The sequence below is a fragment of the Leuciscus leuciscus genome (genome assembly GCF_965113295.1).
Source record: "Leuciscus leuciscus genome assembly, chromosome: 13".
Classification (NCBI taxonomy): Eukaryota; Metazoa; Chordata; class Actinopteri; order Cypriniformes; family Leuciscidae; genus Leuciscus; species Leuciscus leuciscus.
In genome coordinates this window covers 22987769-23013180 of record NC_138737.1, presented here as the reverse complement: position 1 = coordinate 23013180, position 25412 = coordinate 22987769, and the positions used below count along the sequence as shown (strand labels likewise).

Below are 25412 nucleotides of genomic sequence, written 5' to 3'. Positions count from 1 at the left end.
TGATTTTAGAAAGTTTATTTGAACTATTTTACGCAAAATGTGAAATTTGACACATACTGTAAATGCAACATACAAAACATTGTAACTCATCCAGGAGTAATCATAAGTAACCACTTATATTGAGTGACTACAATCTTAAATATCTGGGGATGATAAATCTGAGCTTCATAATAGGAATATTGTACCACAAAATATTTACAATGAGAATTTAATATTTTACAAAATGAATAGCTAAAATAATGACATTTACATAACATTTAACATCCCACCCCTCCAAAATTTGATTGGCACAGAGTTAAATGATATTTGGCTGTTAAATGATTTCACAACACATTTCGCAAATCTTGAATGTATGAATAAACATTATGGCACAAAGCTGTGTAAAACAGGTTACACTTTATACTTGTTCAGTATCCTTAACTGTACCCCTATTTACAGTGGTAAAAGGTTTGGGGACTGATAATGAACTACATAGAAAATGAGACATGCAAGTCCTTAAACTCTTTAGTTGAGGGTAAAAATATATTCCCAAATAACGTTGACTCACTTTAACACCTCATCTCAATCATTATACCAATAAAGAAAACAATGTGCTCCTATAAATGGTGTATTTCCTTATTCACCAGGCCCAATTACGAAAACGCCCACCGCATCAGATTTTGGACCTTCATTGGCCAACAAAGTGAACATTGTAGGTCAGCTGATGGCCATTGTCCCATGCATACAGCACCTTATCTTTGGGATTGTAGTCCACTTGGGTCACAAAGGCGTACTCATTTGTGAACGGCAAACGTGGAGCGGCCTCCGTGTTCGTGTGCGTATCGTAGGCGTACAAAATCTCGCCCTCTTTCTGGTTGTAGACGTCAATGGCGTACAGCACGCCACACACGATGAAGCAGTTTCCATACGAGTTGCGTTTCAGCCCAGTCCTCCATGTCGTCTCCTTCTTCATGGAGAGGTCGCTTGGGTCCAGCTTGCTGATGACGATGACTTCGTGTTGGGAGTAGTCGTAATCCAGCGCTGGGTAGATCACCCAGAGGCCACTCTCGTCTACGGCGAAATCGATGTCTGAATGGCCTCGCCATTTCCAGGGAGTGGTGTCCTCGTAGACCGCATCATGAAGCTGAGTCCAAGCTGCCACGTAGCGCATTCGCAAGTCATATTTGATGATGTTTTTGGTGAAGGCTCTGTTATAATAGAAGGCACCGTTGTAGACCACATGACCAGTTCCTATCCAGTTGTAGGGAAGCTTGTAGAGGTTACTCCAGCGACCTATTGATTATGATACAATTTGTTATTAGTTACACAATAAAGGCCATCATGAATATTCTCATACCTATTCTCAACTGCAATTAACTCAAACCATAATGGGGGAAATTACTGCCTGCATTGTTTTAACACCTAATTCTCAAGAAATTTTACAAATCAGTACTTAAGTTTTCGCTGAATGCCATTTTTCATAGTGCGATTCTCCATGTAGCAGGCCAGATTTTGAGGACTCCCAAAACTGCAATACTGACAACTGAATTGGCTCTCAAAAATGCCATGGTCTTGCTATATGTCTGGTTTTAGCGCTCTTCTCCATGATCAATCATTATATCATTCAATTACTGCTGCCACAAAAAAACATGTATGACTAAAACATAATAAAATAAAATAAAATGTAAAACTTTTGTGAATTAGGGATGATCTATACTCTAATTTACATAAAAAAGAGACATTTCACCAATTCAAATAGTTAAGGTACAGTGCTATTTTATTGCACATAATTAGCAAACAAGAATTACTGCTGTAAACTACCATGGAAAAGGTGCACAGTTGTTTAATGAATTTACCCCTCTTTGTTTTTGACTGTTTTTACCTTGTTTGAAGTTCTCCAGGTTGCGGAACTCCACCAGGTTATTGCCGTAGTAGTAGTTTGTAACATAGATCTTGTTGTCTTTGGCCACTGGGTCTTTCATCCAGGCTCCTTCATTCCGTCCATAACTGTGATGCTTCTCTGGAATCTCCACTGAAGCAAGGGTGCCCTCGCAGTCTAGAGATTTACCTATTCAAATAATAATACATAAAATTCCATTTTACACATATCCCATGAAAGTCTAGAGAATGTGCGTGTATATATGTGTATATATGTTTATGTTACATTCCCGACGTGTTTGCGAAAGGCATTCAGTGGAAGGACATTAATGTGTCAGAGCTGACAAGTATTACATGTGACAGCTCTATATACAAGCAAAACATAAATGTTTTTTTATATTGCCTGCGTTTAAATTAGCTGGTTTCCGTGGCAGATCACACAATAAATTAACATGTAATCGCTTGCTTTAATGTCCTCTGTGTTTACTTCCGTATAACAGCGTGGCGTCTTTTTTATCGTTCTTTTGCGCATGTGCAAAATATGAAAAGGCAATGCAGAAAAGCTGAGTGCATGTGGCGGAAGACAAAACGTGTAGTCCATTATAACATCTATACAGCCTTCATGCTTTCAATGTGGAACTAGGCAAAGCTAGACAGACTTTCTTCTCAAATATTATAAACAGAAACACAAATAACACGCGCACTCTTTTTGCTAGTGTAGAGAGTCTAACAAACCCCCCAAGCCAGATTCCCAGTGAAATGCTCTCAGACAGCAAATGCGATGAGTTTGCTTCCTTCTTCTCTGAGACAATCTAAAATATCAGAAAGGCGATCAGCATATCCTCGTGTGACACTGAGGTAAGACAGATCAGAACACATTGTCAGAAAGTTGCTATGTCCGATTTCAAAGAAATTAATGCTAAAATTTTGGAAGAAAGAGTACAGCACCTTAAAACTTCAACCTGCGCCCTTGACACACTCCCCACCTCCTTTTTCAAAAGTGTGTTAAACTGTTTAGAAGCAGTTCTCCTAGAAGTGGTAAACCCCTCATTTCTCTCTGGGACTTTTCCAAAGTCCCTTAAAAACTGCAGTTGTCAAGCCCCTCCTGAAAAAGAGCAATCTGGATAGCAACATATTGAGCAATTACAGACCGATCTCAAATCTTCCTTTCAGAGCCAAGATCATTGAAAAAGTTGTCTTCAATCAGCTGAACAACTTCCTAATCTCAAATGAATACTTTGACAATTTTCAATCTGGTTTCCGACCGCACCACAGCACAGAGACAGCGCTCATAAAGATAATAAATGATATTCGCTTAAATAGTGATTCAGGCAAAACATCAGTTCTGGTACAACTCGACCTCAGTGCTGCATTTGACACTGTCGATCACAACATACTTCTTGACAGGCTGGAAAACTGGGTCTGGCTTTCTGGAATAGTCCTAAAATGGTTCAGGTCATACTTAGGAGGGAGAGATTATTATGTGAGTATAGGTGACCATAAGTCTGAATGGATATCCATGACATGCGGAGTCCCTCAAGGCTCAATTCTTGCGTCACTCTTGTTCAACCAGTACATGCTCCCAATGAGCCAAATAATGAAAATGAACCAAATTGCTTACCACAGCTATGCAGATGACTCACAGATTTACTTAGCCTATCGCCTAATGATTACAGCCCCATTGACTCCCTGTGCCAATGCATTGATGAAGTCAACAGTTGGATGTGGCAAAACTTTCTTCGGTTAGGCAAAATAAATTGTACCTGCTTTGTGCAAATGCGTCTTTCCTCCACTGCCCATTGGTTTCTCTGAAGCAGGTGTTGACAGGGTTGAATTCATGATTGGCACTTCCCTGGTGGTTGCTAGTGTGGTGCTTGTTGTTGTCACAGCAACAAGCGTAGTGGTGGTTGTTATTGGCGGTACAGTCGACGTTATTTCAGAGGCTTCCAAGACTAGCTCGGAGCCCCTTTTGTCCTCGGTTTGGTGGCCAGTGTGGGTTTTGGCTGGGTTTTCTGAAAAGAGCAGTAAGAGAAAGACAGGGAGGGTTTGAAAGGAACATTACAACTCTTGGCCTAAAGTTTTACCCCAAGCATTTCAGATTCCTCACATCAAAAGAATTATTAATGAGATGTTGCACTCGAAGAAACTTCCTGCATTGTAACCCAGTCTCTGCCTGCAATGCTTGGATTCGACATTCCTACACTGAATCCATTTCATCTCATGCCATGTACAACAGATCTCCGTAAAGACAATGTCAGTGGAGAGACCCTAATCTGAGCTTTCTCTTCCTGCACTGTGGGACCGTCTGGAACATTAAACATATGGACATGAGCGCAGGAGAGAGTACATCAGATATTAATACACACACCAACCATCACTGCCATCTGTCATTCAAGGACACAGGGCCATTACTGTAATAGTTTAGGACACCTCAACAAACTTTTGATTATTTTCACTTCCATTCATGTCAAGTTTTTTTAGACAGCAATGCAAATGATTTCATCCCAGAGGAAAGTTATTGGTGATACTGCTGATGAAATAAAGAAATACAGACCAGCCTTTCACTAAAATAACTTAAGTTTGTTGCCGCCTCTCAAGAGATGCATTTAAAGCAGGGTTTCTCAAACTCGGTCCTGGAGGGCCACTGTCCTGCACAGTTTAGCTCCAACCCTGATCAAACACACCTGAGCAAGCTAATCAATGTCTTCAGGATCACTAGAAACTCACAGCTAGGTGTGTTCGATCAGGGTTGGAGCTAAACTGTGCAGGACAGTGGCCCTCCAGGACCGAGTTTGAGAAACCCTGCTTTAAAGAGATAGTTCACTATACCAAAGTAAATTATGATAGACTTTTCATTTTTTGGGTGAACTAACCCTTTAAAACAAGAGCAAAACTAATAAAACGACTATACTGTAGATTTCATGTCCAGATTCATGAAAAGGAAACCCATTTTCCTAACCATGGGCTATTCTGGTGTTCACAATTACTACAGTGTTTTAACAAGGAATAAGATAAGTGGAAAGGGATTTTGGAGGATTTTTTATAGAGAATATGTCAGAGATCCAGTCTTAAAAGAGGTTTGTGGAATATAAACAATAAGATGTTTCTCTCAACTTTCTGCTTGCAATGTTTTATTTGCAGGTTCACTGTAGCATTCTCAAAGCCGTGGGTCACAAAAGGGTACAGCTGCAAACAACTATCCTAAAACTCAGCTAAGCAGTACATAAATATGAACATATTTTCACATGCATTCACAGCACAGTTGCTTACTGGTCCAATCAAAACATCTCATCCTCAAGTCTCTACGATGTGTTTTACCCATTTTATCACCCACAGTTAAGCCAGTTGCGTTCGGCCCTGGTAGAACTATACTAAGGTGACTAACACATTAATTGAACACAGATGTGATGTGCACGGTCTCCATACCTCTCTCTCCTCTCCCTGCTGAATGTGATTCAGAGTCCTCTGTCCTGGACGCTTTGTAGTATGTGATCCCCCTGATGACTCCCGTCTGGTGGACTAAGGTCTTGGTTTTGGAGGTGGGGTCTGGCTTTACAAGTTTTGATGCTTTGGCAGGAGCCTCTTTCTTGGGCTTGACAGGTTTCTCTTTAGGCTGTTTGGGTGGAGGTTTGACAGCTGGGGGTTTCTTGTTGGGTGGTTTTAAGACCTCCTTGGACTTTTTACTTTCTGTGCCCTGGAATCATAAAGTTTTGAATTACAAGGCTGATCTTGTGCAATTGTGCGTGTGTGCTATTGTGTTGGAGAAACCGTGGGCAATATTTTAACGATCTAAGCGCATGGTCTAAAGCGCACGACGCAAGTGCACTTAGGGCGTGTCCAAATCCACTTTTGCTAGTTTAACGACGGGGGGAGTCTAAAAGGGTTATTCTCTTAATGAGTAATGGGTGTGTTTAAGCATAATGTACAATAAACCGATCAGAGTCTCATCTCCAATTCCCTTTAAAAGCCAGTTGTGCTTGCGCCATGGCGGATTCGCTATTTACATGGCGGAATTTGCAAGTGGAAAAACTAAACGCTTTTCTAGCGAGGAAACAGATATGCTCATGCGCGAGGTTAAAGGGCGCAAGCAGACCATCTACGGGACAAAGTGTATGCGCATTCTGGACCCGCCTATAGGTGCATATTACTAATGCGCTCTTTAAATAACAAAAAAATATTGCGGCATTGACTTTAGACCAGGTTTCAGTTGGTCAATGGCGCAGTATATTTAATTTGCCTCAAAATAGCAACGTGCCAACAATGCGCCTGAACAAACCTCGTTTTCAGACCAGCACGCCCATGGGCGCATAAATGGGCGCAAATGCATTAGCTATTTAAACAACGTGGCGCAGGACGTGAAAATGACAACCTGCGGCGGGGTGAAACTAGCAAAAAAACACATTGTATGATAGGGCCACGTGTGTTACCTGTGCTTTACTGTCAGAGGCTGCATCTTTCTGCAACAGCTGCAGTCCCAGGCTGGAGATCTCTTTCTTGATGCTCACCATGATGTCAGAGTAGTTCTCGTAGCGCTTTAGCTGATTAGACAGATTCACTACACTGTCTCTCACAAAGTCATTTTCCCTGGTAAGGTTTGTCTTTATGGTCTATGAAGAGATCATCAAAACAGTGTCATACTTCTGGCAATTTCCTTGAAGCTTGAATCTTTCATATACAATCTGATGGTTACCTCTTCTAATGTGTTCATCTGAGACACAACCTTGTTCATGTAGGCATGGACCTTCATTAGATCCATACTGTACAATGTTCCTTCCAGCAGATCCACCATGGAATGGAGCTAAACACAAACAGGATAATAAAGAATGTTTTTAAATCAATATAATATTCGATATAAAACCATATCGTTATGGCTCTTGGACACTGCTCTTTTGAGCACTGTGGACAGCATCTGCATCATGCTGCTGATTACCACAGAAAACCATTTTGACTTTCAGTTAGAAAAAAAACAACTAATTCTGTCCATGTGTTTTTTTGTTATTTTTACCAGTTGAGGGGTCAATATTATTTTATGTTGTAACCAACAGCATCTGTGCCATGCTTTCCATTAACATAAAACATTTTTGACTCCCAGTAGAGAGGTTATTTTGCGTTTGGCACCTCTTGATGAATATGGTACAAATTCAGGCCTAAATATAAAAAAAAAGTCAAATTAAGGCCTGAACAGCTTCATAAAAGACCAAGTTAAGGCCTAAACATCTTCTTTTTTTTAAACGGCAGATTAATGTCTGAATAAATTTTTTTTTATGTCAAATTAAGGTCTGAACATCTTAAAAAAATGCCAAATTAAGGCCTGAACATATTGAAAATGCCAAATTGAGGCATGAACATCTTTTAAAAATACCAAATTAAGGTCTGAACATCTTGAAAATGCCAAATTGAGGCATGAATATTTTAAAAATGAAATCAAAGTAAGGCTTAAACATCTTCAAAAATGTCACACTAAGGCCAGAGCATAAAAAAAAGAAAAAAAAAAAGCCAAATGATGGCCTCAAAATCATAAAAATGTCAAAGTAAGCATGGAAATAAAAATGGTAAATGAAAATAAGTTAACCTTCATAAAAAGTTGATGTCAAAGTGTGTAATGCGTGTAATGGTCTTACACACTGTGTAAAGTGTGTAAGACCTCAGGAAGTCAAACTAAATATATGAGCTTATTTTATTTAAATGTGTTTTATTTTGCCATTATGCTGTTACTAAAATGTGTCTAAATAAATAGTGTTTAAAACATTACTTTTTGGTTCATAACTGATTGAATGGAAATTTAACAGATTTGTTGAGGTGGTATGATCCAAATCCCCATTTCAGTTCTTTTAAAAATGTACTTCAGTTTGGTGGCTATAGTGCAACTTAACTAAAAATGCCATGTAACTGGAACATTCTTTTAAACTAAAGTCAAGTTGAAAAATCAAGTCAAATATCAAAATCTTTTTTTGTAATTTTTTTTTTACCTTGAGTAGTTCAGGAGCTTGTTTCCTGAGTTTTTCTGTTCTCCATTCATTCTCACAAGGGTTGAGTGAGGATGGAGGAGCCGTGCAAGAACATTTACAGTCAGAGCCTGAGCTCACCGTCTCCACAGTGTAAAAATCATCCACTCGCAAGCTTCCGTCTCGGAGCCTCGTGCACGCCTCAATACTCAGCGGCCGCATCACACACTTACAGCGGCAGTCTGAACCCTCAGATATCATCCGGACCGGCTCCGGCTCACCAAAAATCTGACAGAGATAGACAATGTGAGAGAGTCAAACGTCAAAGAAAAAATATAAAACACATTTACAATAGAACTTTTTATACAATTCCATTCAAAAGTTTAGGGTTGGTAATGTTTTTGAAAGAAGTCTCTTATGTTACCAACCAAGGCTGCAGTAAAACAGTAAATTGTGAAATATTATTACAATTTAAAATAACTGTTTTCCATTTGAATATATTTTCACATTTAATTTAATTCTGTGATGGCAAATCTTAATTTCCAGCATCATTACTCCAGTCTTCAGTGTCACATGATCCTTCAGAAATCATTCTATATGATGATTTGCTGCTTAAGAAACATTTCTTATTATTATCAATTCAAGTTGTGCTGCTTAATAAAACATTTTAAGGATTCTTGATAAATAGAAAGTTCAAAAGAAAAACATTTATTTGAAATAGAAATCTTTTGTAACATTATAAACATTTTATCTGTCACATTATCTTGTTTTTGAATGACTGTCATATTCGTATAATATGGTGTAAACATGTATATGATTTTTTTTGGAATTATGTGTAAAAAATATGGAATTATTCTTATCACATCCAGCCTAAACATGAAGATCAACATAAATCCTTCAAGAGTTAGCAGAATGACACGTGATGCGATTGCGAACAAAACAAGTTTAACCCTTTCACGTCCCTCTTCAATCATCAGATTCAAGTCTTTCTGCACTTTAATTCACCGTAACTGACTTTGTCTGTCGGCTTGAACCCTGATGCTCTGGAAGTGATCAGCCGTTACACTCTGGCCTGTGAGGAACCCACTGCAGTGAAACTTTACCAGGCCCTATAACACTTGCCCACAATTTCAACTCCCTACCAGACCTTCATAAACACATACTTTTACTTGATGGATCTGTGCCATTTTACATAGCCTATACGTTTAAAGTCTTATCTGAAGTTCCAAGTTACACAAAACATAAAAATCTATCTACTTTTTATGAATCAAGACTACTAACTTTGGAGAAGATACAGAAAACGACTATTTTCTCTCACACGCACACATCTGTTGTGAGTTAGCGCTATAGCTTTTACCATGGCACTGGCTTTGAAGACGGCCTGGGGCTTGAGATTCCCATAAATTCAGCACAGTGATGGGACCTGAGTGGATTTGCACCTTCTCCCATAAACAACTTGTTTTTAAACCACATCCTGCAAGCACCTCACAGTTTGACAGAACTTCTCTCATTTCTCAATAACAGCCTTGCATGACATCCAGTGAGATACATGTGAATATCATTTACAGAGTATGTATTAGTGCCATAAAGCAATAATTGGAATGATATGAAGCATCATGAAAGCCAGGTGTTGTTGAATATGGAGGTTGTCCATATATGGTGCTGTGCTTTCTGAGACGTCTACCACATGCACTTCAAAAAGATGAGGAGCTTTTTGCCTTTGTTATACCTGCCTGACGCCGACAGCACTAATAAATCCGGCCTCATGAACAGTAGCAGTAAAAGCGAAAGGAATATGTCAAGCCACAGGGGAAGAAACCACAGAACGGACAAAAGCGCAATGACGGCATACAATTAAGAAAGAAGTAGTAAATGATGCACAGATGTGCTGTTTTTTTCCTCAGGCTGCCAAAACAACCTGCTGCTTTTGAGTATGTACTGAAGACAGGGTTGTAAGAATGATCTGAAAAGTTACAAAACCTTATTTCCTTGGCTCATGAATATGAATTAGGTGGCCTAACACTCTACTGATTGAGAAGCTCTGCTTTTTCTTAAAGGCACAGTCTACCCAAACATGAATTATTTACTCACCCTGTTTCAAACCTCTATGGCTTTCTTTCTTCTGTGGAACACAAACAGGGATTTTCTAAGAACGTTTCGACTGTTTATGTGTATACAGTGGAAGTCAATGGGGTCCAAAATTGGATTGGAACAACATAAGGGTGAGAAAATGATGACAGAATTATCATTTTTGAGAGAACTTTCTCTTTAAGTTCCAAGTTCCCGGTTGTTCCAAATCTGTATGGCTTTCTTTTTTCTTTGGAACACAAAAGTGATTTTCTGAAGAATGTTTCAACTGTTTATGTGTATACAGTGGAAGTCAATGGGGTCCAAAATTGGTTTGGAACAACGTAAGGGTGAGGAAATGATGACAGAATTATCTCTTTAAGAACTTTCTCTTTAAGATCACTATAGTCTCAATGACTGCTTTAGTACATCGTTCAAACATTCCTTTCTGGTTGGCATTAATATGTAAAGACAGTATGACCCTATATAAAAAAAACTGCTGTATTTGATGACATCAGGCTCCGCCTCCATCTTGGCCCTTTTGCTCTCTGACTGTTTGCCCAAAGAGCTCAGGCCTGTCCTCTATCTGTACTGAGATTTAGAGGTCTCTATAAATGCCCGGCCGTAGCACATATGGAACTGCTTACAAACAGTGAAAGATTTCAGCCTTTCCGAAATTCTTTATTATAAGATCCGCTCTGTCTTTGAGACATCCATTTGTCTGATCTCGCAACTGCCACGTAGTCGGGTATAATGGGTCTAAAGGCTCAGCGGGGTAAAAGGAACTCTTGGGTTTTTTTCTCTCTCAAAACAATAAATAACAACAAAAGACACCACAGACCTAAACACCTGTTTGTTGTTATGTGCTGTAACATTGTCCTGATCCATGAGGTCATCATGTGCAATGTCTAAAGGTTTATTTTTTTGAGGTAATTTAAACATTTCATCTCATGAGAATCATACATTTTTTAGACAAAAGCTTGGAGAAAAAATGCCATAAAAAAAACATTGAAAGAAAGAATAACTACTTGAGAGGTTTTGAAAGGTGAGTATTTAAATATTACTTATGAATTAAAATAAATAAATAAATAAATACATAAAAATTATATATCAATAGCATATGATGACACATTTTGTGGCCATATCACTATCACCTCTATCAACCAACCTAAACTGTATTACTATAGGTTCTTTCGGGACTTTTACCCAAAGCTGCCTTCATTTTACAATTAAAATCAAACGTTTATTAAAGGGGTAATGACATAAGAAATCAAATTTGTCTTATTCTTTTGACATATAAGATGTCTTTATACCATTCAAATATATACTGCAAATTTTATAGCTTAAAACATCCTCCTCGTTATAAACAAAGCATTTATTTAATCACGCTCCAAAAACGGTTTGTTTACATATAGTGTGACTTGTGACATCACAGGGGCAAATACATTTGCATATGTGCTCATTTCTGTACAGAGTTCAGAAGGATATACCAGAGTCATGAACAAGTGGATAGTTTACTTTTAATGGTGTCAGGGATCGCCTAGAACAGAGGTCTTCATTCCTGCTCCTGGAGAGCCACTGTCCTGCAGAGTTTAGTTCCAACCTGCTTCAGCACACCTGCCTTTGAATACTCAAGTGATTCTGAAGAGCTTGATGAGCTGATTCAGGTGTGTTTCATTAGGGTTGGAACTAAACTTTGCAGGACAGTGGCTCTCCAGGAGCAGGATTGAAGACCTCTGGCCTAGAAGGATAATATGTATATATATATATGTATATATTATATGTATATGAGGTGTAAATGTTCTGAGAATTTGACAACATATTGTTTTGTAAACGCGGCACATTGTAATGGAGAGTTTGTTTGCAAAGAAACTGTTGACAGATAAAGCAGCCAATTGTATTGGATCTGACAGCAGCTACATTGTGAACAAGGAAACTATTTTGTAATGCTTTGCTGTAAATAAAGGTTTTATATGGATATTTTTTGGCCAAGACATTGGCTAAAGACGTTAGCCAATCATAATAGTGGCCATTTCCTGACAAGCCTTAAAGGAGCCGCCCCTTAAAGGAATAGTTCACTTTAAAATGAAAATTACCCCATGATTTACTCACCCTTAAGCCATCCTAGGTGTATATGACTTTCTTCTTTCAGACGAATACAATCGCAGGGCTGCCAACTCTCACGCATTGAGCGTGAGACTCACGCAATTGACACTTTTCACACGCTCTCACGCCACACATCCATTTTCTCACGCACAGAAAAATTGCAGAGCAAAGAGGTACTTTTAATATTAAACTAATTATCAGCTCTTAGATTCCGTCAATTTTATTATGAAATTCAGACAAAAATACGTTTGGCGCTTGTAAATGTGATGTGACAGATCGCTGAGCGCCTCAGTTCAAGTGCACGTGAACCAATCATCTGTTACTTTTTTATTTAAAGATGCAGTACAACTTACCGAAAGTATACATAATATCGACCAATTAGTGTTTTTCAACCACGGAAAGAGGTCAATATATAATAGCAGGAGAACAATTATGTCACATAACGTTACATTTACCTCAGGAAAGCCATTTAATGACCATAGCATGTTAATTGAATAGAAAAAATAGCTAGAGAGGAGATTTTGCTGAGCACTATATTACATATTTATTATATTTTTACTTATGTCATTAAATAATTGTTATTATAACAAAAACTGCATTATATTTAATTTCATTTGTTATTTTTAACCTTTAATAATACCAGCAGATTGGGCCCTCTATGTTTACAGCATTAGGTGAGATTATTTTTTTTAATAAAATGTAAAATAAACATGTATCCAAAGTAGTCAATATTGAATCAAAATCAAAAAGAATGGAATTGAAATCTTGACATTTTTGTCAAGCAATAATAAAAACTGTATCCTACCAGTCATTGTACAATGTAAACATTGTAACATGTTATCACTAAACTTCATAAAATTCTATTTAGTTACCAAATGTTTTGACAATCACAATTACACTTATTGTGATGCAATATTTGTTTTTACATATCCCCCATACTTTTACATATAAAACTTTATAAAGTAAAATAACTAGCTTCCGGCCAAACGAACATACGGATTTGAAGCACAACTTATGTGAGTAATGCGACGTACTGCTGATATTTATGCTGTGCCATGACGCACTACGCTACTTCTGAAGTCATAAGTTGCGTAAGTTGCGCTGTAGGCGTAAGTAGACTGTGTATGACCGTTTGGCCATATATTGCCAATATTCAATCAAATGTGTATTTATATCTTTAAATAATAATTTACATCAGAACCAGAAACATCTGCCAGATGATTAAATGTAGTTATTACAATTTCAAGTAAATTATTCATATTATGGGCAGGGAATCCCAATACGACTTAAAATGCATTTGTAGTTGCCAGTTAATTACCTGGACTGACTCTTATTAACAAGGCTTAAAGTCCAAGTCCTTGTGGAGACTTTAATCATGTAGTTCCATGACAACCACACAATAATGCACACGGGGTGCCACGCAGAAACCGAGCTGTCAGCTTGAAGTGGAAGGTTTTAATAAAGCTTTGCTGTTCTTTTGTGTAAGCTCAGACTGATAGGGGATATTAAAAAGATTTAATCTGACAGTAATTTGCCCAACTTCTCAAAAACACATTTTATCCTCTGTTGAAATTACCAGAATGGCTAAACGAGTTAATTAGGTGAAAAGTCCAGCAACACTTGCAAACATATTCACACACACGCAGTGTCTATAAGGCCTAGTGGGCTTTGACAATAAGAGCCCTTGTTAACTGGAATGAAAGAATGTGTTATGGTCATTTTGGTGTGTGCATCAGGCATCAAGGCATACTCAGTTCTTTGTAGGAATTAAATAGAGTCTATGATTGGATCATTACTGCAGTGATTATTATGTTTCTAGCATGTTATATGTTTGACAAAAGTTCTCCATAATTGAAGGAGTGTGTAGCTTTTCATTTCTTAAATGACCATGTAGGAAGACACATCATAGCCATATTTCCAGATGACAATGTCAAGATTCATCAGGCTCAAATTGTGAAAGAATGGTTGGGAGGGAGCATGAAGAATCATTTTCACACATGAATTGGGACCTCTGAATCCTATGGAAACTTATTTTCGCCACAGAATAAAACATTTTTAAAAGATAATTGCGACTTTTTATCTCACAATTGCGAGTTTACATCTCGCAATTCTGACTTTATTTCTCACAATTGTGAGATATAAAGTCAGAATTGCGTGATATAAATCGCAATTGCATGTTATAGTCAGAATTGCGAGATATAAACTCACAATCGCATGTTATAAAGTCAGAATTGCGAGATATAAACTCACAATCGCATGTTATAAAGTCAGAGTTGCGAGATATAAACTCACAATCGCATGTTATAAAGTCAGAATTGCGAGATATAAACTCACAATCGCATGTTATAAAGTCAGAGTTGCGAGATATAAACTCACAATCGCATGTTATAAAGTCAGAATTGCGAGATATAAACTCACAATCGCATGTTATAAAGTCAGAGTGGCGAGATATAAACTCACAATCGCATGTTATAAAGTCAGAATTGCGAGATATAAACTCACAATCGCATGTTATAAAGTCAGAATTGCGAGATATAAACTCACAATCGCATGTTATAAAGTCAGAATTGCGAGATATAAACTCACAATCGCATGTTATAAAGTCAGAATTGCGAGATATAAACTCACAATCGCATGTTATAAAGTCAGAGTTGCGAGATATAAACTCACAATCGCATGTTATAAAGTCAGAATTGCGAGATATAAACTCACAATCGCATGTTATAAAGTCAGAATTGCGAGATATAAACTCACAATCGCATGTTATAAAGTCAGAGTTGCGAGATATAAACTCACAATCGCATGTTATAAAGTCAGAATTGCGAGATATAAACTCACAATCGCATGTTATAAAGTCAGAATTGCGAGATATAAACTCACAATCGCATGTTATAAAGTCAGAATTGCGAGATATAAACTCACAATCGCATGTTATAAAGTCAGAATTGCGAGATATAAACTCACAATCGCATGTTATAAAGTCAGAATTGCGAGATATAAACTCACTATCGCATGTTATAAGGTCAGAGTTGCGAGATATAAACAAAATTGCATGTTATAAACACAATTGCGAGAAATAGACTGACTTTTTAAAATTCTGACTTTTTTTCGCGATGGGGAGTTTATATCTCGCAATTCTTACAAAAAAAACCACGCAATTTTCACATATTTTCTCAGAATTGTGAGATATAAACTCGCAATTGCGAGTTACTCCATGAAGTCCAATTCTAAGGAAAAAAATACTGACTTTTTTTCATCAGAATTGCAAGTTTATATCTCACAATTCTGACTTTATAACACGCAATTGAGACTTTATATCATGCAATTCTGACTTTATATCACGCAATTCTGAAATAAATAGTCAGAACTGCAAGATGTAAACTCACAATTGTGAGAGAAAAAAGTCAGAATTGTGAGATGAAAAGCAATTACCTTTTTTTATTTTTTATTCTGTGGAGGAAACAAGATTCAATAGAGTCCAGGCTTAAATTCATTGAAAGTCTTTGGGATGTGCTGGAGGAGACTTTACAGAGTGCTTGACTCTTGCATTGTCGAAACATATAACATTATGCTAGAAACATAATAATTACTGCACTAATAATCTAATCATAGATTCTTAAGCATTTGCCTCTTTAAATCCAAACAACGACTCTTTTGTGAAATTCAGCATGGTTATACATTTAAGCTGTATATTTAAATATATGTGTCATTATTTTACTTCAATATAAATTAACCACTAAATTAACTACGTGCACATTAAAACGGGGTCTTAACCACACAGATTTAGGTCTAATCAATTAAACAAACAGCATTCCAACTGTTTCAGGTCATGCAAACAAACACATTTGTTATCTAAACCTGCTACACTGACATTTGGTCTAACTGTACCAGAGTACCTCAGTCTGACCAAACAGGGAATGGGCTGCTGTCCTGAGATAAGATAGTTGTTTTTCCAAAAATACTTGGCAGGAGCAGTTGTCAACATTGGCCGCTTTCCTGAAAAGGCCTCTTAACCTAATAACCCCATGCCTGGTGAAGTAGTTCAGGTTATGAGTCTGATCTCTGTTTCAATGAGGTGTTGTCAATGGCCGGCTCATCTTTTCCCTTTAATCTAGTGCTTTGAAACAACAATAAAGCAAGTTTATGGCTAGAATTCAAGATGATCCCACACTTAAAAAAACACGTGGAACTGTCTAGAGCATTCTGAAATTTCAAAGATACATTTCTTTGATGTGCACCAGGGTCACGCTTCATATCAAGTGTGCCTTCATTATTCTGCAAAACAAATAATAAGATAAAAAAAAATTATAATAATAAAAATTCAGCATGATCCTTCACTGTCTTCAGAAATTATTCTAATATGCTGATTTGCTGCTCAATTTATATATTTTTAAATTATTATCAATGTTGAAAACAGTTGTGCTGCTTAATATTTTTGTGGAAACCGTGATTTTTTTCATGATTCCTTTATAGAATTTAATAGAAAGGTCAAAATAATAGCATTTATTTGAAACATAAATCGTCTTTACTGTCACATTTGATCAATTCTTAATTTCTTTTTTTTAAACCTAAACTTTTTAACAGTTGTGTGTGTGTGTATATATATATATATATATGTATGTATATATGTGTATATATATATATCATATCATATCAGAAAAAAAAAAATATAGTAATACAATTTATCTGTGGCTAAAAAGGTTATATTCTGGTGAATACTGATAATTTGGTTTAAAAGATTGAACTAAAAATAACTATTTATCTATTCTATCTAGACTATTCTATCATTGTTGGATGAATTGGTTGCTTCTGTCATGAAATTTAAATCTTTCTTTTCTATATGGCGTATCTTGACATCTTTCTGTCAGTACGATGACCTGATGAATCAAGGACATGGCGAAAGAGTCAACATTAGCATACCAAGACAATCTAATCCCGTGTTAGTTGAGAGTCTGGGTGGTGTTCCCGGGGTCACAAAAGTCTGATAATAAATCAATGTCGTAACATATCCTATCAGTGCAGAAGTATTGTATTACTTGAATCAACTGCGGTTATCACAGCCTTAAAGACACTTGACAAAATAATGAATCTAGATCTGAAGACACAGACCTCTCCATCACTCCATTCCAACAGAACACACACAGACACACACATGCTATTAGGACAGACGTGTCAATTAGCCCCAAACTAGTTTAGTGAGCACTTGTTGATTTTGGGGACACACAGCTACATTCCAGATGAGTGTGTTTATGTGTCACAGCTCTCTCTGAACCTCAAACTCTTCATGCTCTCAGCACAGCCAAGAGATGCGAGACGTTCTGGCCGAGGAAGACAAACAGATGGTTCACGCTTAACAGAATCAGACTGCATCTCAGATACGGTGATTTCATTCAATGCGAATAATAACACAAGCTTTTTTTTTTTTTTCACATCAAACTGATGATAATGATATCAGTATTTTCACGATTTCTTCATTCTTTTAAGGTTTTAGTACATGTAATCATTGCATGTTTGTGTCCCCTTGTGAAAAGAAATAGCCTACACTTTAGCATACTTTAAAAAATAGTACTTTTTATGGCAATAAAAGAATATACTTGTGCGAACGGAATGTGTTGTTTTTCCGACACTTAATTGCATGTTAATTGCAATTAAATAAAAATGTATCATAGTTTTACATTTAAATGCAATTACTTGAACTTAAGTGTTTTTGAGTAGTACTTCAATTTCATAATTCATTTCATAATTTCTTCCATTGTCTTTGGTAAAAGTGTACTGCTGAATGTACTGACATTATGGTAAACTAATAAGCATTTATGGTAAACTAATATAGATTTTAATGTAATATCTGTTGAAATGTCATGTTTTTTAAATATATTTGTAATTGGACATTTGTAATGATGTATACGTATATTATAAAATATATTAACTTTAAATGTAATATTGAATAAAACAAGTACAAATTATAATCAAGTTTACATGTACTTTAGTATGGTGAACACATCAAAATAAGTGTACTTCTTTAAAGCACAACAAATGCTATCTGCAAATATATATTTTTTCAGGATTTAAAGTAGGCCTAGTGCACATTTAATACAATTAAAGGGATAGTTCACTTTGAAATTAAACTTTGGTATGTTTTAGCTTACCTTAAGGGCATCCAAGATGTAGGTGTCTTTTTTTCCGCAGTAGTTTCAATTTTGATATTTTTAGGTCAAACCGTTCTTGTCTGTCAGTCATATAATGCAGGTCTATGGTCACTGTCTCAAAGAGCATGCACAGAGTCCAAATTAAAACAATTCCCCATCGTCCAAATTAAACAATTCCCCATCGTAAGTACACATTGATGGCCTAAGACACGAAACGAGCGGTTTATGTGAGAAAACTAACAGTATTTATATCGTTTTTACCTCTTGTACACAGCCACGTCCAAGTGATCTGAGGGCGCGGGCGGGTATAGTTATATACAATAGAAGTCGCATTGGCTACTGCAGTTCATTGGAACAAAACCGTAGCCAAGGCGACATCTAGTGTATATATCTATACCCGCCCGCGCCCTCAGATCACTTGGACGTGGCTGTGTACAAGAGGTAACAACGATATAAATACTGTTCGTTTTCTCACACAAACCGCTCGTTTCGTGTCTTAGGCCATCAATGTGTACTTACGATGGGGAATTGTTTAATTTGGACGACGGGGAATTGTTTTAATTTGGACTCTGTGCATGCTCTTTGAGACAGTGACCATAGACCTGCATTATATGACTGACAGACAAGAACGGTTTGACCTAAAAATATCAAAATTGAAACTACTGCGGAAAAAAAAGACACCTACATCTTGGATGCCCTTGAGGTAAGCTAAAACATACCAAAATTTTATTTCAAAGTGAACTATCCCTTTAAGATCACTACTTTTTCACAAGGGATTATTTGCCTCTCTCCTAATTTCAAGATATCAAAATTTAATTTGAGGATAAAAGCATAGCATTAACGCAATAAAGGCCATGGGTTACAGTGATTTTACCACAGGCACCAGGTGTTCTTAGACATGAGGCAACGTTGTTTTGCTCTTCTTTGTGACAGCAACAGCATTGGCCCTGTCCCAAATGGAACCCTAAGATCTTACTCTGAGCATCGAGTGCGAATAATGGTCACAAAGGGGTTTCACACCCTTCTGAAACCCAAAATGACAGCTAGAATACTCATGGTCTTGTGGACTTAACGGATACATGCCTACGGCGTCCATTGTAAGTCCACAAGACCGCAAGTGTATATGAAGTGTACCATTTGGGACAGGGTAAATTTAAAGGAACACGCCGACTTTTTGGGACTTTAGCTTATTCACCGTATCCCCCAGAGTTAGATAAGTCCATACATACCCTTTTCATCTCAAATGTTGGCGCTATTCTGTTACTTATTGGGAGCAGTATGCTAGCTGGAGCCGTTTACCTCCAGTCTTTGTGCTAAGCTAGGCTAGCGGTGGGTGCGTCAGAAAGAGTTACGGCACGCACGGAGATGAAAAGGGTATGTATGGACTTATCTAACTCTGGGGGATACGGTGAATAAGCTAAAGTCCCAAAAAGTCGGCGTGTTCCTTTAATAAAAACCACCAATGGTTCAATAAAGTGTAACCAGCATCACCAGCTCTTTTGCCAAGTAATATATGATGTGTCTCCACCTAGTGTAACCCCTCCAGTTCTACTTGCCCCGCTCAGAGCGGGACTCCAGCATGGAAGGCAGGCGCGCTAACAAGGACACTAAAGACCGTAGTCTCAAGCGTCATATGCTACTGCGCCTCTTGAGATCAAATGAGTGATGTTTACCCTGTATGGTATGAACATGAATTCAGGCACCAGAAAGGTTTTATACACTAATCATTGAGGCACTGATGACTCAGTTTTCAAAACGATTACGTAATTTGTGCATTAAAACATCAGTTAATTAGTATCAACAATGCTATAACACTTCCTATTTGATTTGTTATGATTTGATTTGTATGACTTTTGTTTATCATGCATCTGAGCATGATCACTAGTTTTTAAAGTGCATTGAGGAAATTTGAATGGAGCAATGTTTCAGCGAACTTCTGACTGCCTGGAACCAATTGAGACACACCCATGGTTCATTATTCTAATGCTGTTTATGTAGTGTGTATGCTTTTTATGGTTTCCAGGCAACTTGCTGCATTAAAATAGAATGCGCATTGGCTTTGAACACGGCTTATCCAATCAGAATTTAGAGTCAGAACTATCTGTTCTATAGAGTGCAACAGTGCCCGCCCACTATTTCAGCGGCGCTGGTTCCGGAAGTATTTTTTCCATTCAATACTCCCACAGGGTTAAAAAGTCTTTATTAAAGTATTATAAGCCATGAACCAATAAAATCAGCTGAGGAGAATCACAACACTACAAACTTTGATTTGAAGCAAAAACGTATTTGAAAACCGGACAAAAATACAAAGGTACAAGACTGTGTACTCAACGGCTTTAGGAAAGAACTACAATCCCATGAAGCTTTGCGTACAACATAACTGAATTAAAAAAAAAAAACGATGGAGAAATATTAAACTATTAATTTAAAAATATTGATTACATCTAGTGCATTTTGCTTGTGGCGGCTCTCTGATTGGTGGAATTGTCTGTAGAGCATCATGGGTAATGCAGTTTTTCACAATGAATTTTGTAAAAAAAAATAAGTTGAAATAATGCGGACTGACAGCTTCAACAGAAGCAAATATCATCGATCAACAACCTTGTAGGTCTGTCTTTAAAGAGTTTTTACTTCCAAACCCCATCTGTTCAAAGCGAACATCAAAAAACTACAATCGTTTGTTGATTTAACAGAGAGTGCAGAAAGCACTTGAAAATGAATGTCGAGAAACCCAAATGTTTTACGCAAATATGCTGCAAATAGCCCAGGTTCATGCTGGCAAATAAACATTAACCAAACATCATCTGCTGTGGCAGACCATGAGTTATAATAGTGCTGGATGGTCAGTAGCTGCCAACAGAAGGGCCACCAAAGGTCCAGATCTTGCTCACCACACAAAGATCAACTCTTATGTAAAGGTCTATATAAAAGAATATTGGCATTGTTGCAGCGTTTTGAGGCTCAGTGTCTGGTCTGGATAAAAATATGACAGCCCTTCAGCTATGATGGCCATCATTACCGTGACGGCTCGGTAAAAGATGTGACGCATTAAATGGGACACAGATGTTCCCGGTTACTCCTAGTTTAAATCTTGTGGTAGAAGTGTTACGACAGTTTCATAAACAGGAACTGCTTGAGCCTTTGATTGGCATTGTGTGAGGTATAGAAACTACAACCGATAGACTTTTTCTTCTGTTTTAGCATCAACCCTATAATTCTTCATTCCTCCATCTTTGTCTCTCTGTGCATCATTTCCAAGATCAGTATTCATTTATGCCATAATGTGCTAATGATAGTATATTTTATGTTTAATGTTAAATAGTATGTATTTAAATAAAAAATGTATTTGAAATCACTGCCATGACAAATCTACTCTAGTGACTACAAACCTTGTTTTTATTATCAATGACATGATGCTTTTTTGTCTGTATTTAATAATTAATTTTAAATACATTAAAATGTATTTTAATATATATATATATATATATATATATATATATATATACTGTATGTATATCTATATATATATATATATATATATATATATATATATATATATATATATATATATATATATATATACTGTATATTGCTTTTTTAATCATAATTGAGATGTGTATTCTCCAGTATTATTTTAGTATTAATTGCAATTATAGCATTTATTAACATTTAAATTGCTTTTATTTTTAACAACTTTTTGATTGATTTTTTTCTTCTTTTTTTCCAGTTTTATTCATTTAAGGACTTCAACTTCAACTTATTTATTTCAGTTCGTTTTATTTTATTTTTTTAGCTTTTCATTATATTTCATTTCAGGTTTATTTTAATTACTGAAAATGAATTTGAAATAGCCTAGTTTTAGTTTAAGTTAGACACTTAGACTAACACTTAGACAGTTAGACACTTAGACTAACACTTAGACAGTTAGACACTTAGACACTTAGAATGAATTACAGTTTTTGCTTGAATTTATTTTTATTTTTTTTACCAAATAAGTTATTCCATCAAACATGTTCTTGAAAATGCAACAAAAGTTCATCAACCCTCTATACTAGGCGACAGATAAAAGTCTAAAGAACAAACACATTCTCTTGGCTCTTCAGTTTGAGCTTTTTTTAACACGCAGATTTGTGGTTTTTACAAAATGTTCAGCTAATTATCCCACATAACAGGTTTTTGTTAACATAGCCCTGCCACCAATGCTGTTTTAACCTCCTCACCTTTTCACACATTTAACCAACGACAAAGACGTTTTAAAAAAATTCGCAACATAACACAATTAGTTAGGGTTACTGAGTTGGTGACTATCATTTACAATGAGTCAAGACCTCTCTCTCTCTCTCTCTCATACACACACTCACACCCAGTCATAAGAGGGTAGGGCATGTTTCTGTGGGACCGACAGGGCTGTTCTTAAGTGCTACAGCTGTGTAAGCAGACATATATTGTTTTTAACCCCAGCAGAACTCGACTCCAATTACCATACTAGGCACCAAGCCCAAAACACACTCACACACCCTATCAGGGTCAGTTTTAAAACAAATGTCATGGTTTTCTGAGGAAATGACGGCTGTGCTGTCTGTCCAAAAACGTTATTGAGGGACATCTGTCTCTGGTTGTAATCGCAGCCTCAGTTGCACTGTTAACACAGCTGAGGTTTGATACACTGACTCATCTGAGTCTAAAACAGGGACAAACAGAGCAAAATAAATACATTAGGGAGCTTTGACAGAGACTTCAGCTACTTTACAACTCAGTGTGGTGTTTTGCAGGTGCACTGTGCATTAAAACTATCAAAGCAAGCTGCATTGTGGTCGGTTCTCACAGTTTTAGCCTAAAAGGCCTGGACTGGATTTAGAGTAAGGTCAGGGGTCTAAAATGCCAATTAAATCATATTGCCATGCCATCTCAAGGATTAAAGACTGGAATGTTCTGGCAGTGCCAGGAGTAATTTAGGCCAAGGCATATGTGCCAAAATATGTTGCCTGTATGCCGCTTTGGGAGGGGAGATTGTGTGAGAAAGCATATTTGTTAAGTGTTGTTTGAGTTATCCTGAATGATCTGTCTGACTGTGAAAACCTCCCTTCTCCCATATGGGCTTTTCTATCCAGTTGCACCACTAACATAGTCTGATCTGGAACGCCGTGAACACGGACAAGTCGAGTGATGCAAATCCCAGTGCCTTTGAACTTAACATCAGCATTCCTGGAAAGCCGCTTGGCCAATCAAATTCAAGGACTGGAGTCTGGAACTGACTAGTGTATCTTTGCCACCAGAACGATTATTTAACACCTAGGCCCGGTTTCACAGAAAGAGCTTAGATTAAGCCAGGATTAGACCTTAGTTCAATTAGGGCATTTAAGAAAGCTTTTATAAACGTGCCTTAGAAAAAAAAGAAAAAAGAAAAAAACATTATTGGTGTGCATCTTGAGAAAAAAACAATGGAAACTGACATTTAAGATTTAAAATCAGTGATAGTTTCTTTCATTTAAAAAATATCAAATATGCATTTTAGTCTGGGACTAGATTTAAACCTTGTCTATGAAACCGGGGCCTTCATATAATAATATAAAAAGTTATATATATAATAATAATATAATATAATATAATATAATATAATATAATATAATATAATATAATATAATATAATATAATATAGACCTACCGTTCAACAGTTTCGGGTTAGTAAGATTTTTTTTTATGTTTTTCTCTTATGCTCACAAAGGCTGCATTTACTTGATCAAAAATACAGTAAAACAGAAATATTGTGAAATATTATTATATAGCCCAGGCCTATATACAACTTACTGACCTCAGACATGTGAACGGTAGTGTATAATGACTTAATACAGATTGCATGTTCCTTCAGAATCCTTTTATTAAGTCAGATTAACATTATGCATTTGACCTCGTGGAATTTCACGTTTCATTAACGCTGATTAGGACACGTCATTTCACAATCCCCAGATGAACGTCCGTTTCAAAATCTCACGAATGCTACAAATACAGGCACTCCCATGATCCAGCACTATTGCAAAATCAAGAAAATACTGTCTGTTCTTCATAATTTGGCTGGAGGTTTGATGTCCAGTCTTCAACTCTGCCAAAAACACCATGCGCAACAAACGAATGGCATGCCAATATTAAAGACAAACGAATCTAGTAATCAGATGATAAATGCACTTGTCAAGTAATTAAAACGAGATCATATACTAATAATCATGTTTATTGCAAAATCGTGTTTAGCAAGCTGTGCGTAATCTGTGCGTAAAATGTAGCTATTTGTTTTTCAAAATAAAACGAAATGAAACAACTCTTACCTTATTCATAGCTCTTGCATCTCTGGCCAAAAGAAGCATACATGTTAAAATACTTGCGTAGATCCACATTTTTCATTAACTAACCCAAGTCCCTTTTTTAATGCACACCTTCCACCTGATGATATGATTTGGCGTCTCTGAAAGCACCTGTATCCTCAGCCTGGAATTATGAGCCTAGATCCGCTAGAACACAGGTTTACGGCTCCATGATTACAGGTCGGTGCCATGCAGAGTTGTGTATGTTGTGACGCGCAACTTCAGTATAAGCAGCAGTTCGAGCTCGAGCTTTGCTCCGCGCAGATCTGTGATAAACGCGCGCACACCCCCACCACCATCATCATCATCATCCCCATCTCGGACACGCGGTCTGTGCCAGTGCAAGGAGGGGAAACACTGGCACCACTTCTGTGCCACAAGGACATTTGTGTTTTGAGCGTATTTGTAAATCTTTTAAAAGTCACCGCTGACCACTATAATTATATTTCTATAATAAAAAGTTATGCGTAAGTTGCCTTTGTGGTTGATGCTAGATACAAAACCTCTCATTTTTATGTTTCATATTGTTCTTATTTATAATAATCGTATCGATATTATTAATGTTAGTATTATATAGTTTATATTTTCAGTGACAAATAATAATGGGCAACGTAAATCAACCTTCAGGTTAAGTTTTGGCTGTTGTCTAGCGCCCTCTTTCGGTTAATAATGATATTACAATTATGACGGGAACATCTCGTGTGCTTAAAATATGGTGTAAATAAAGTGTTTTTAAATGTACCAGACATGTTAGAAGTGCTTATGGTTCTTTAACTACAATGCATTAACTAACATAACTAACGAACAATACATTTGTTTCAATGTTTATTAATCTTCGTTAAGTTATTAAAAATAGTTAGCTAATGAAAATGCAACTGTTCATGGTTATTTCATGTTCATTTAGGTCCATTAAATAATAGGCTATTAATAGATAC

General features: G+C 36.8%; 1 protein-coding gene across 1 annotated transcript; it reads right to left on the bottom strand.

Moving 5' to 3' along the window:
* olfml2a (olfactomedin-like 2A) lies at positions 1–24778 on the bottom strand. The gene is made up of 8 exons (XM_082188425.1): positions 24442–24778; positions 7827–8090; positions 6548–6655; positions 6285–6464; positions 5284–5551; positions 3621–3869; positions 1862–2047; positions 1–1272 (listed from the first exon to the last, which is right to left on the bottom strand). The coding sequence occupies exons 1-8, from the start codon at positions 24508–24510 to the stop codon at positions 668–670; spliced, it is 1929 nt and encodes a 642-aa protein (XP_082044551.1). The 5' UTR covers positions 24511–24778; the 3' UTR covers positions 1–667.
* Between the last annotated feature and the right edge of the window lie 634 nt (positions 24779–25412).

Bases quoted from the DNA above. Each gene is read 5' to 3' on its own strand.
- olfml2a (XM_082188425.1), bottom strand. From the start codon at position 24,510: ATGTGGATCTACGCAAGTATTTTAACATGTATGCTTCTTTTGGCCAGA. The intron at 6,656-7,826 runs GTAAAAAAAAAA...GTTTGTGTTTAG, and splicing joins AAGCTCCTGAACTACTCAAG to CTCCATTCCATGGTGGATCT. The intron at 2,048-3,620 runs GTACAATTTATT...TTATTTGAATAG, and splicing joins GACGCATTTGCACAAAGCAG to GTAAATCTCTAGACTGCGAG.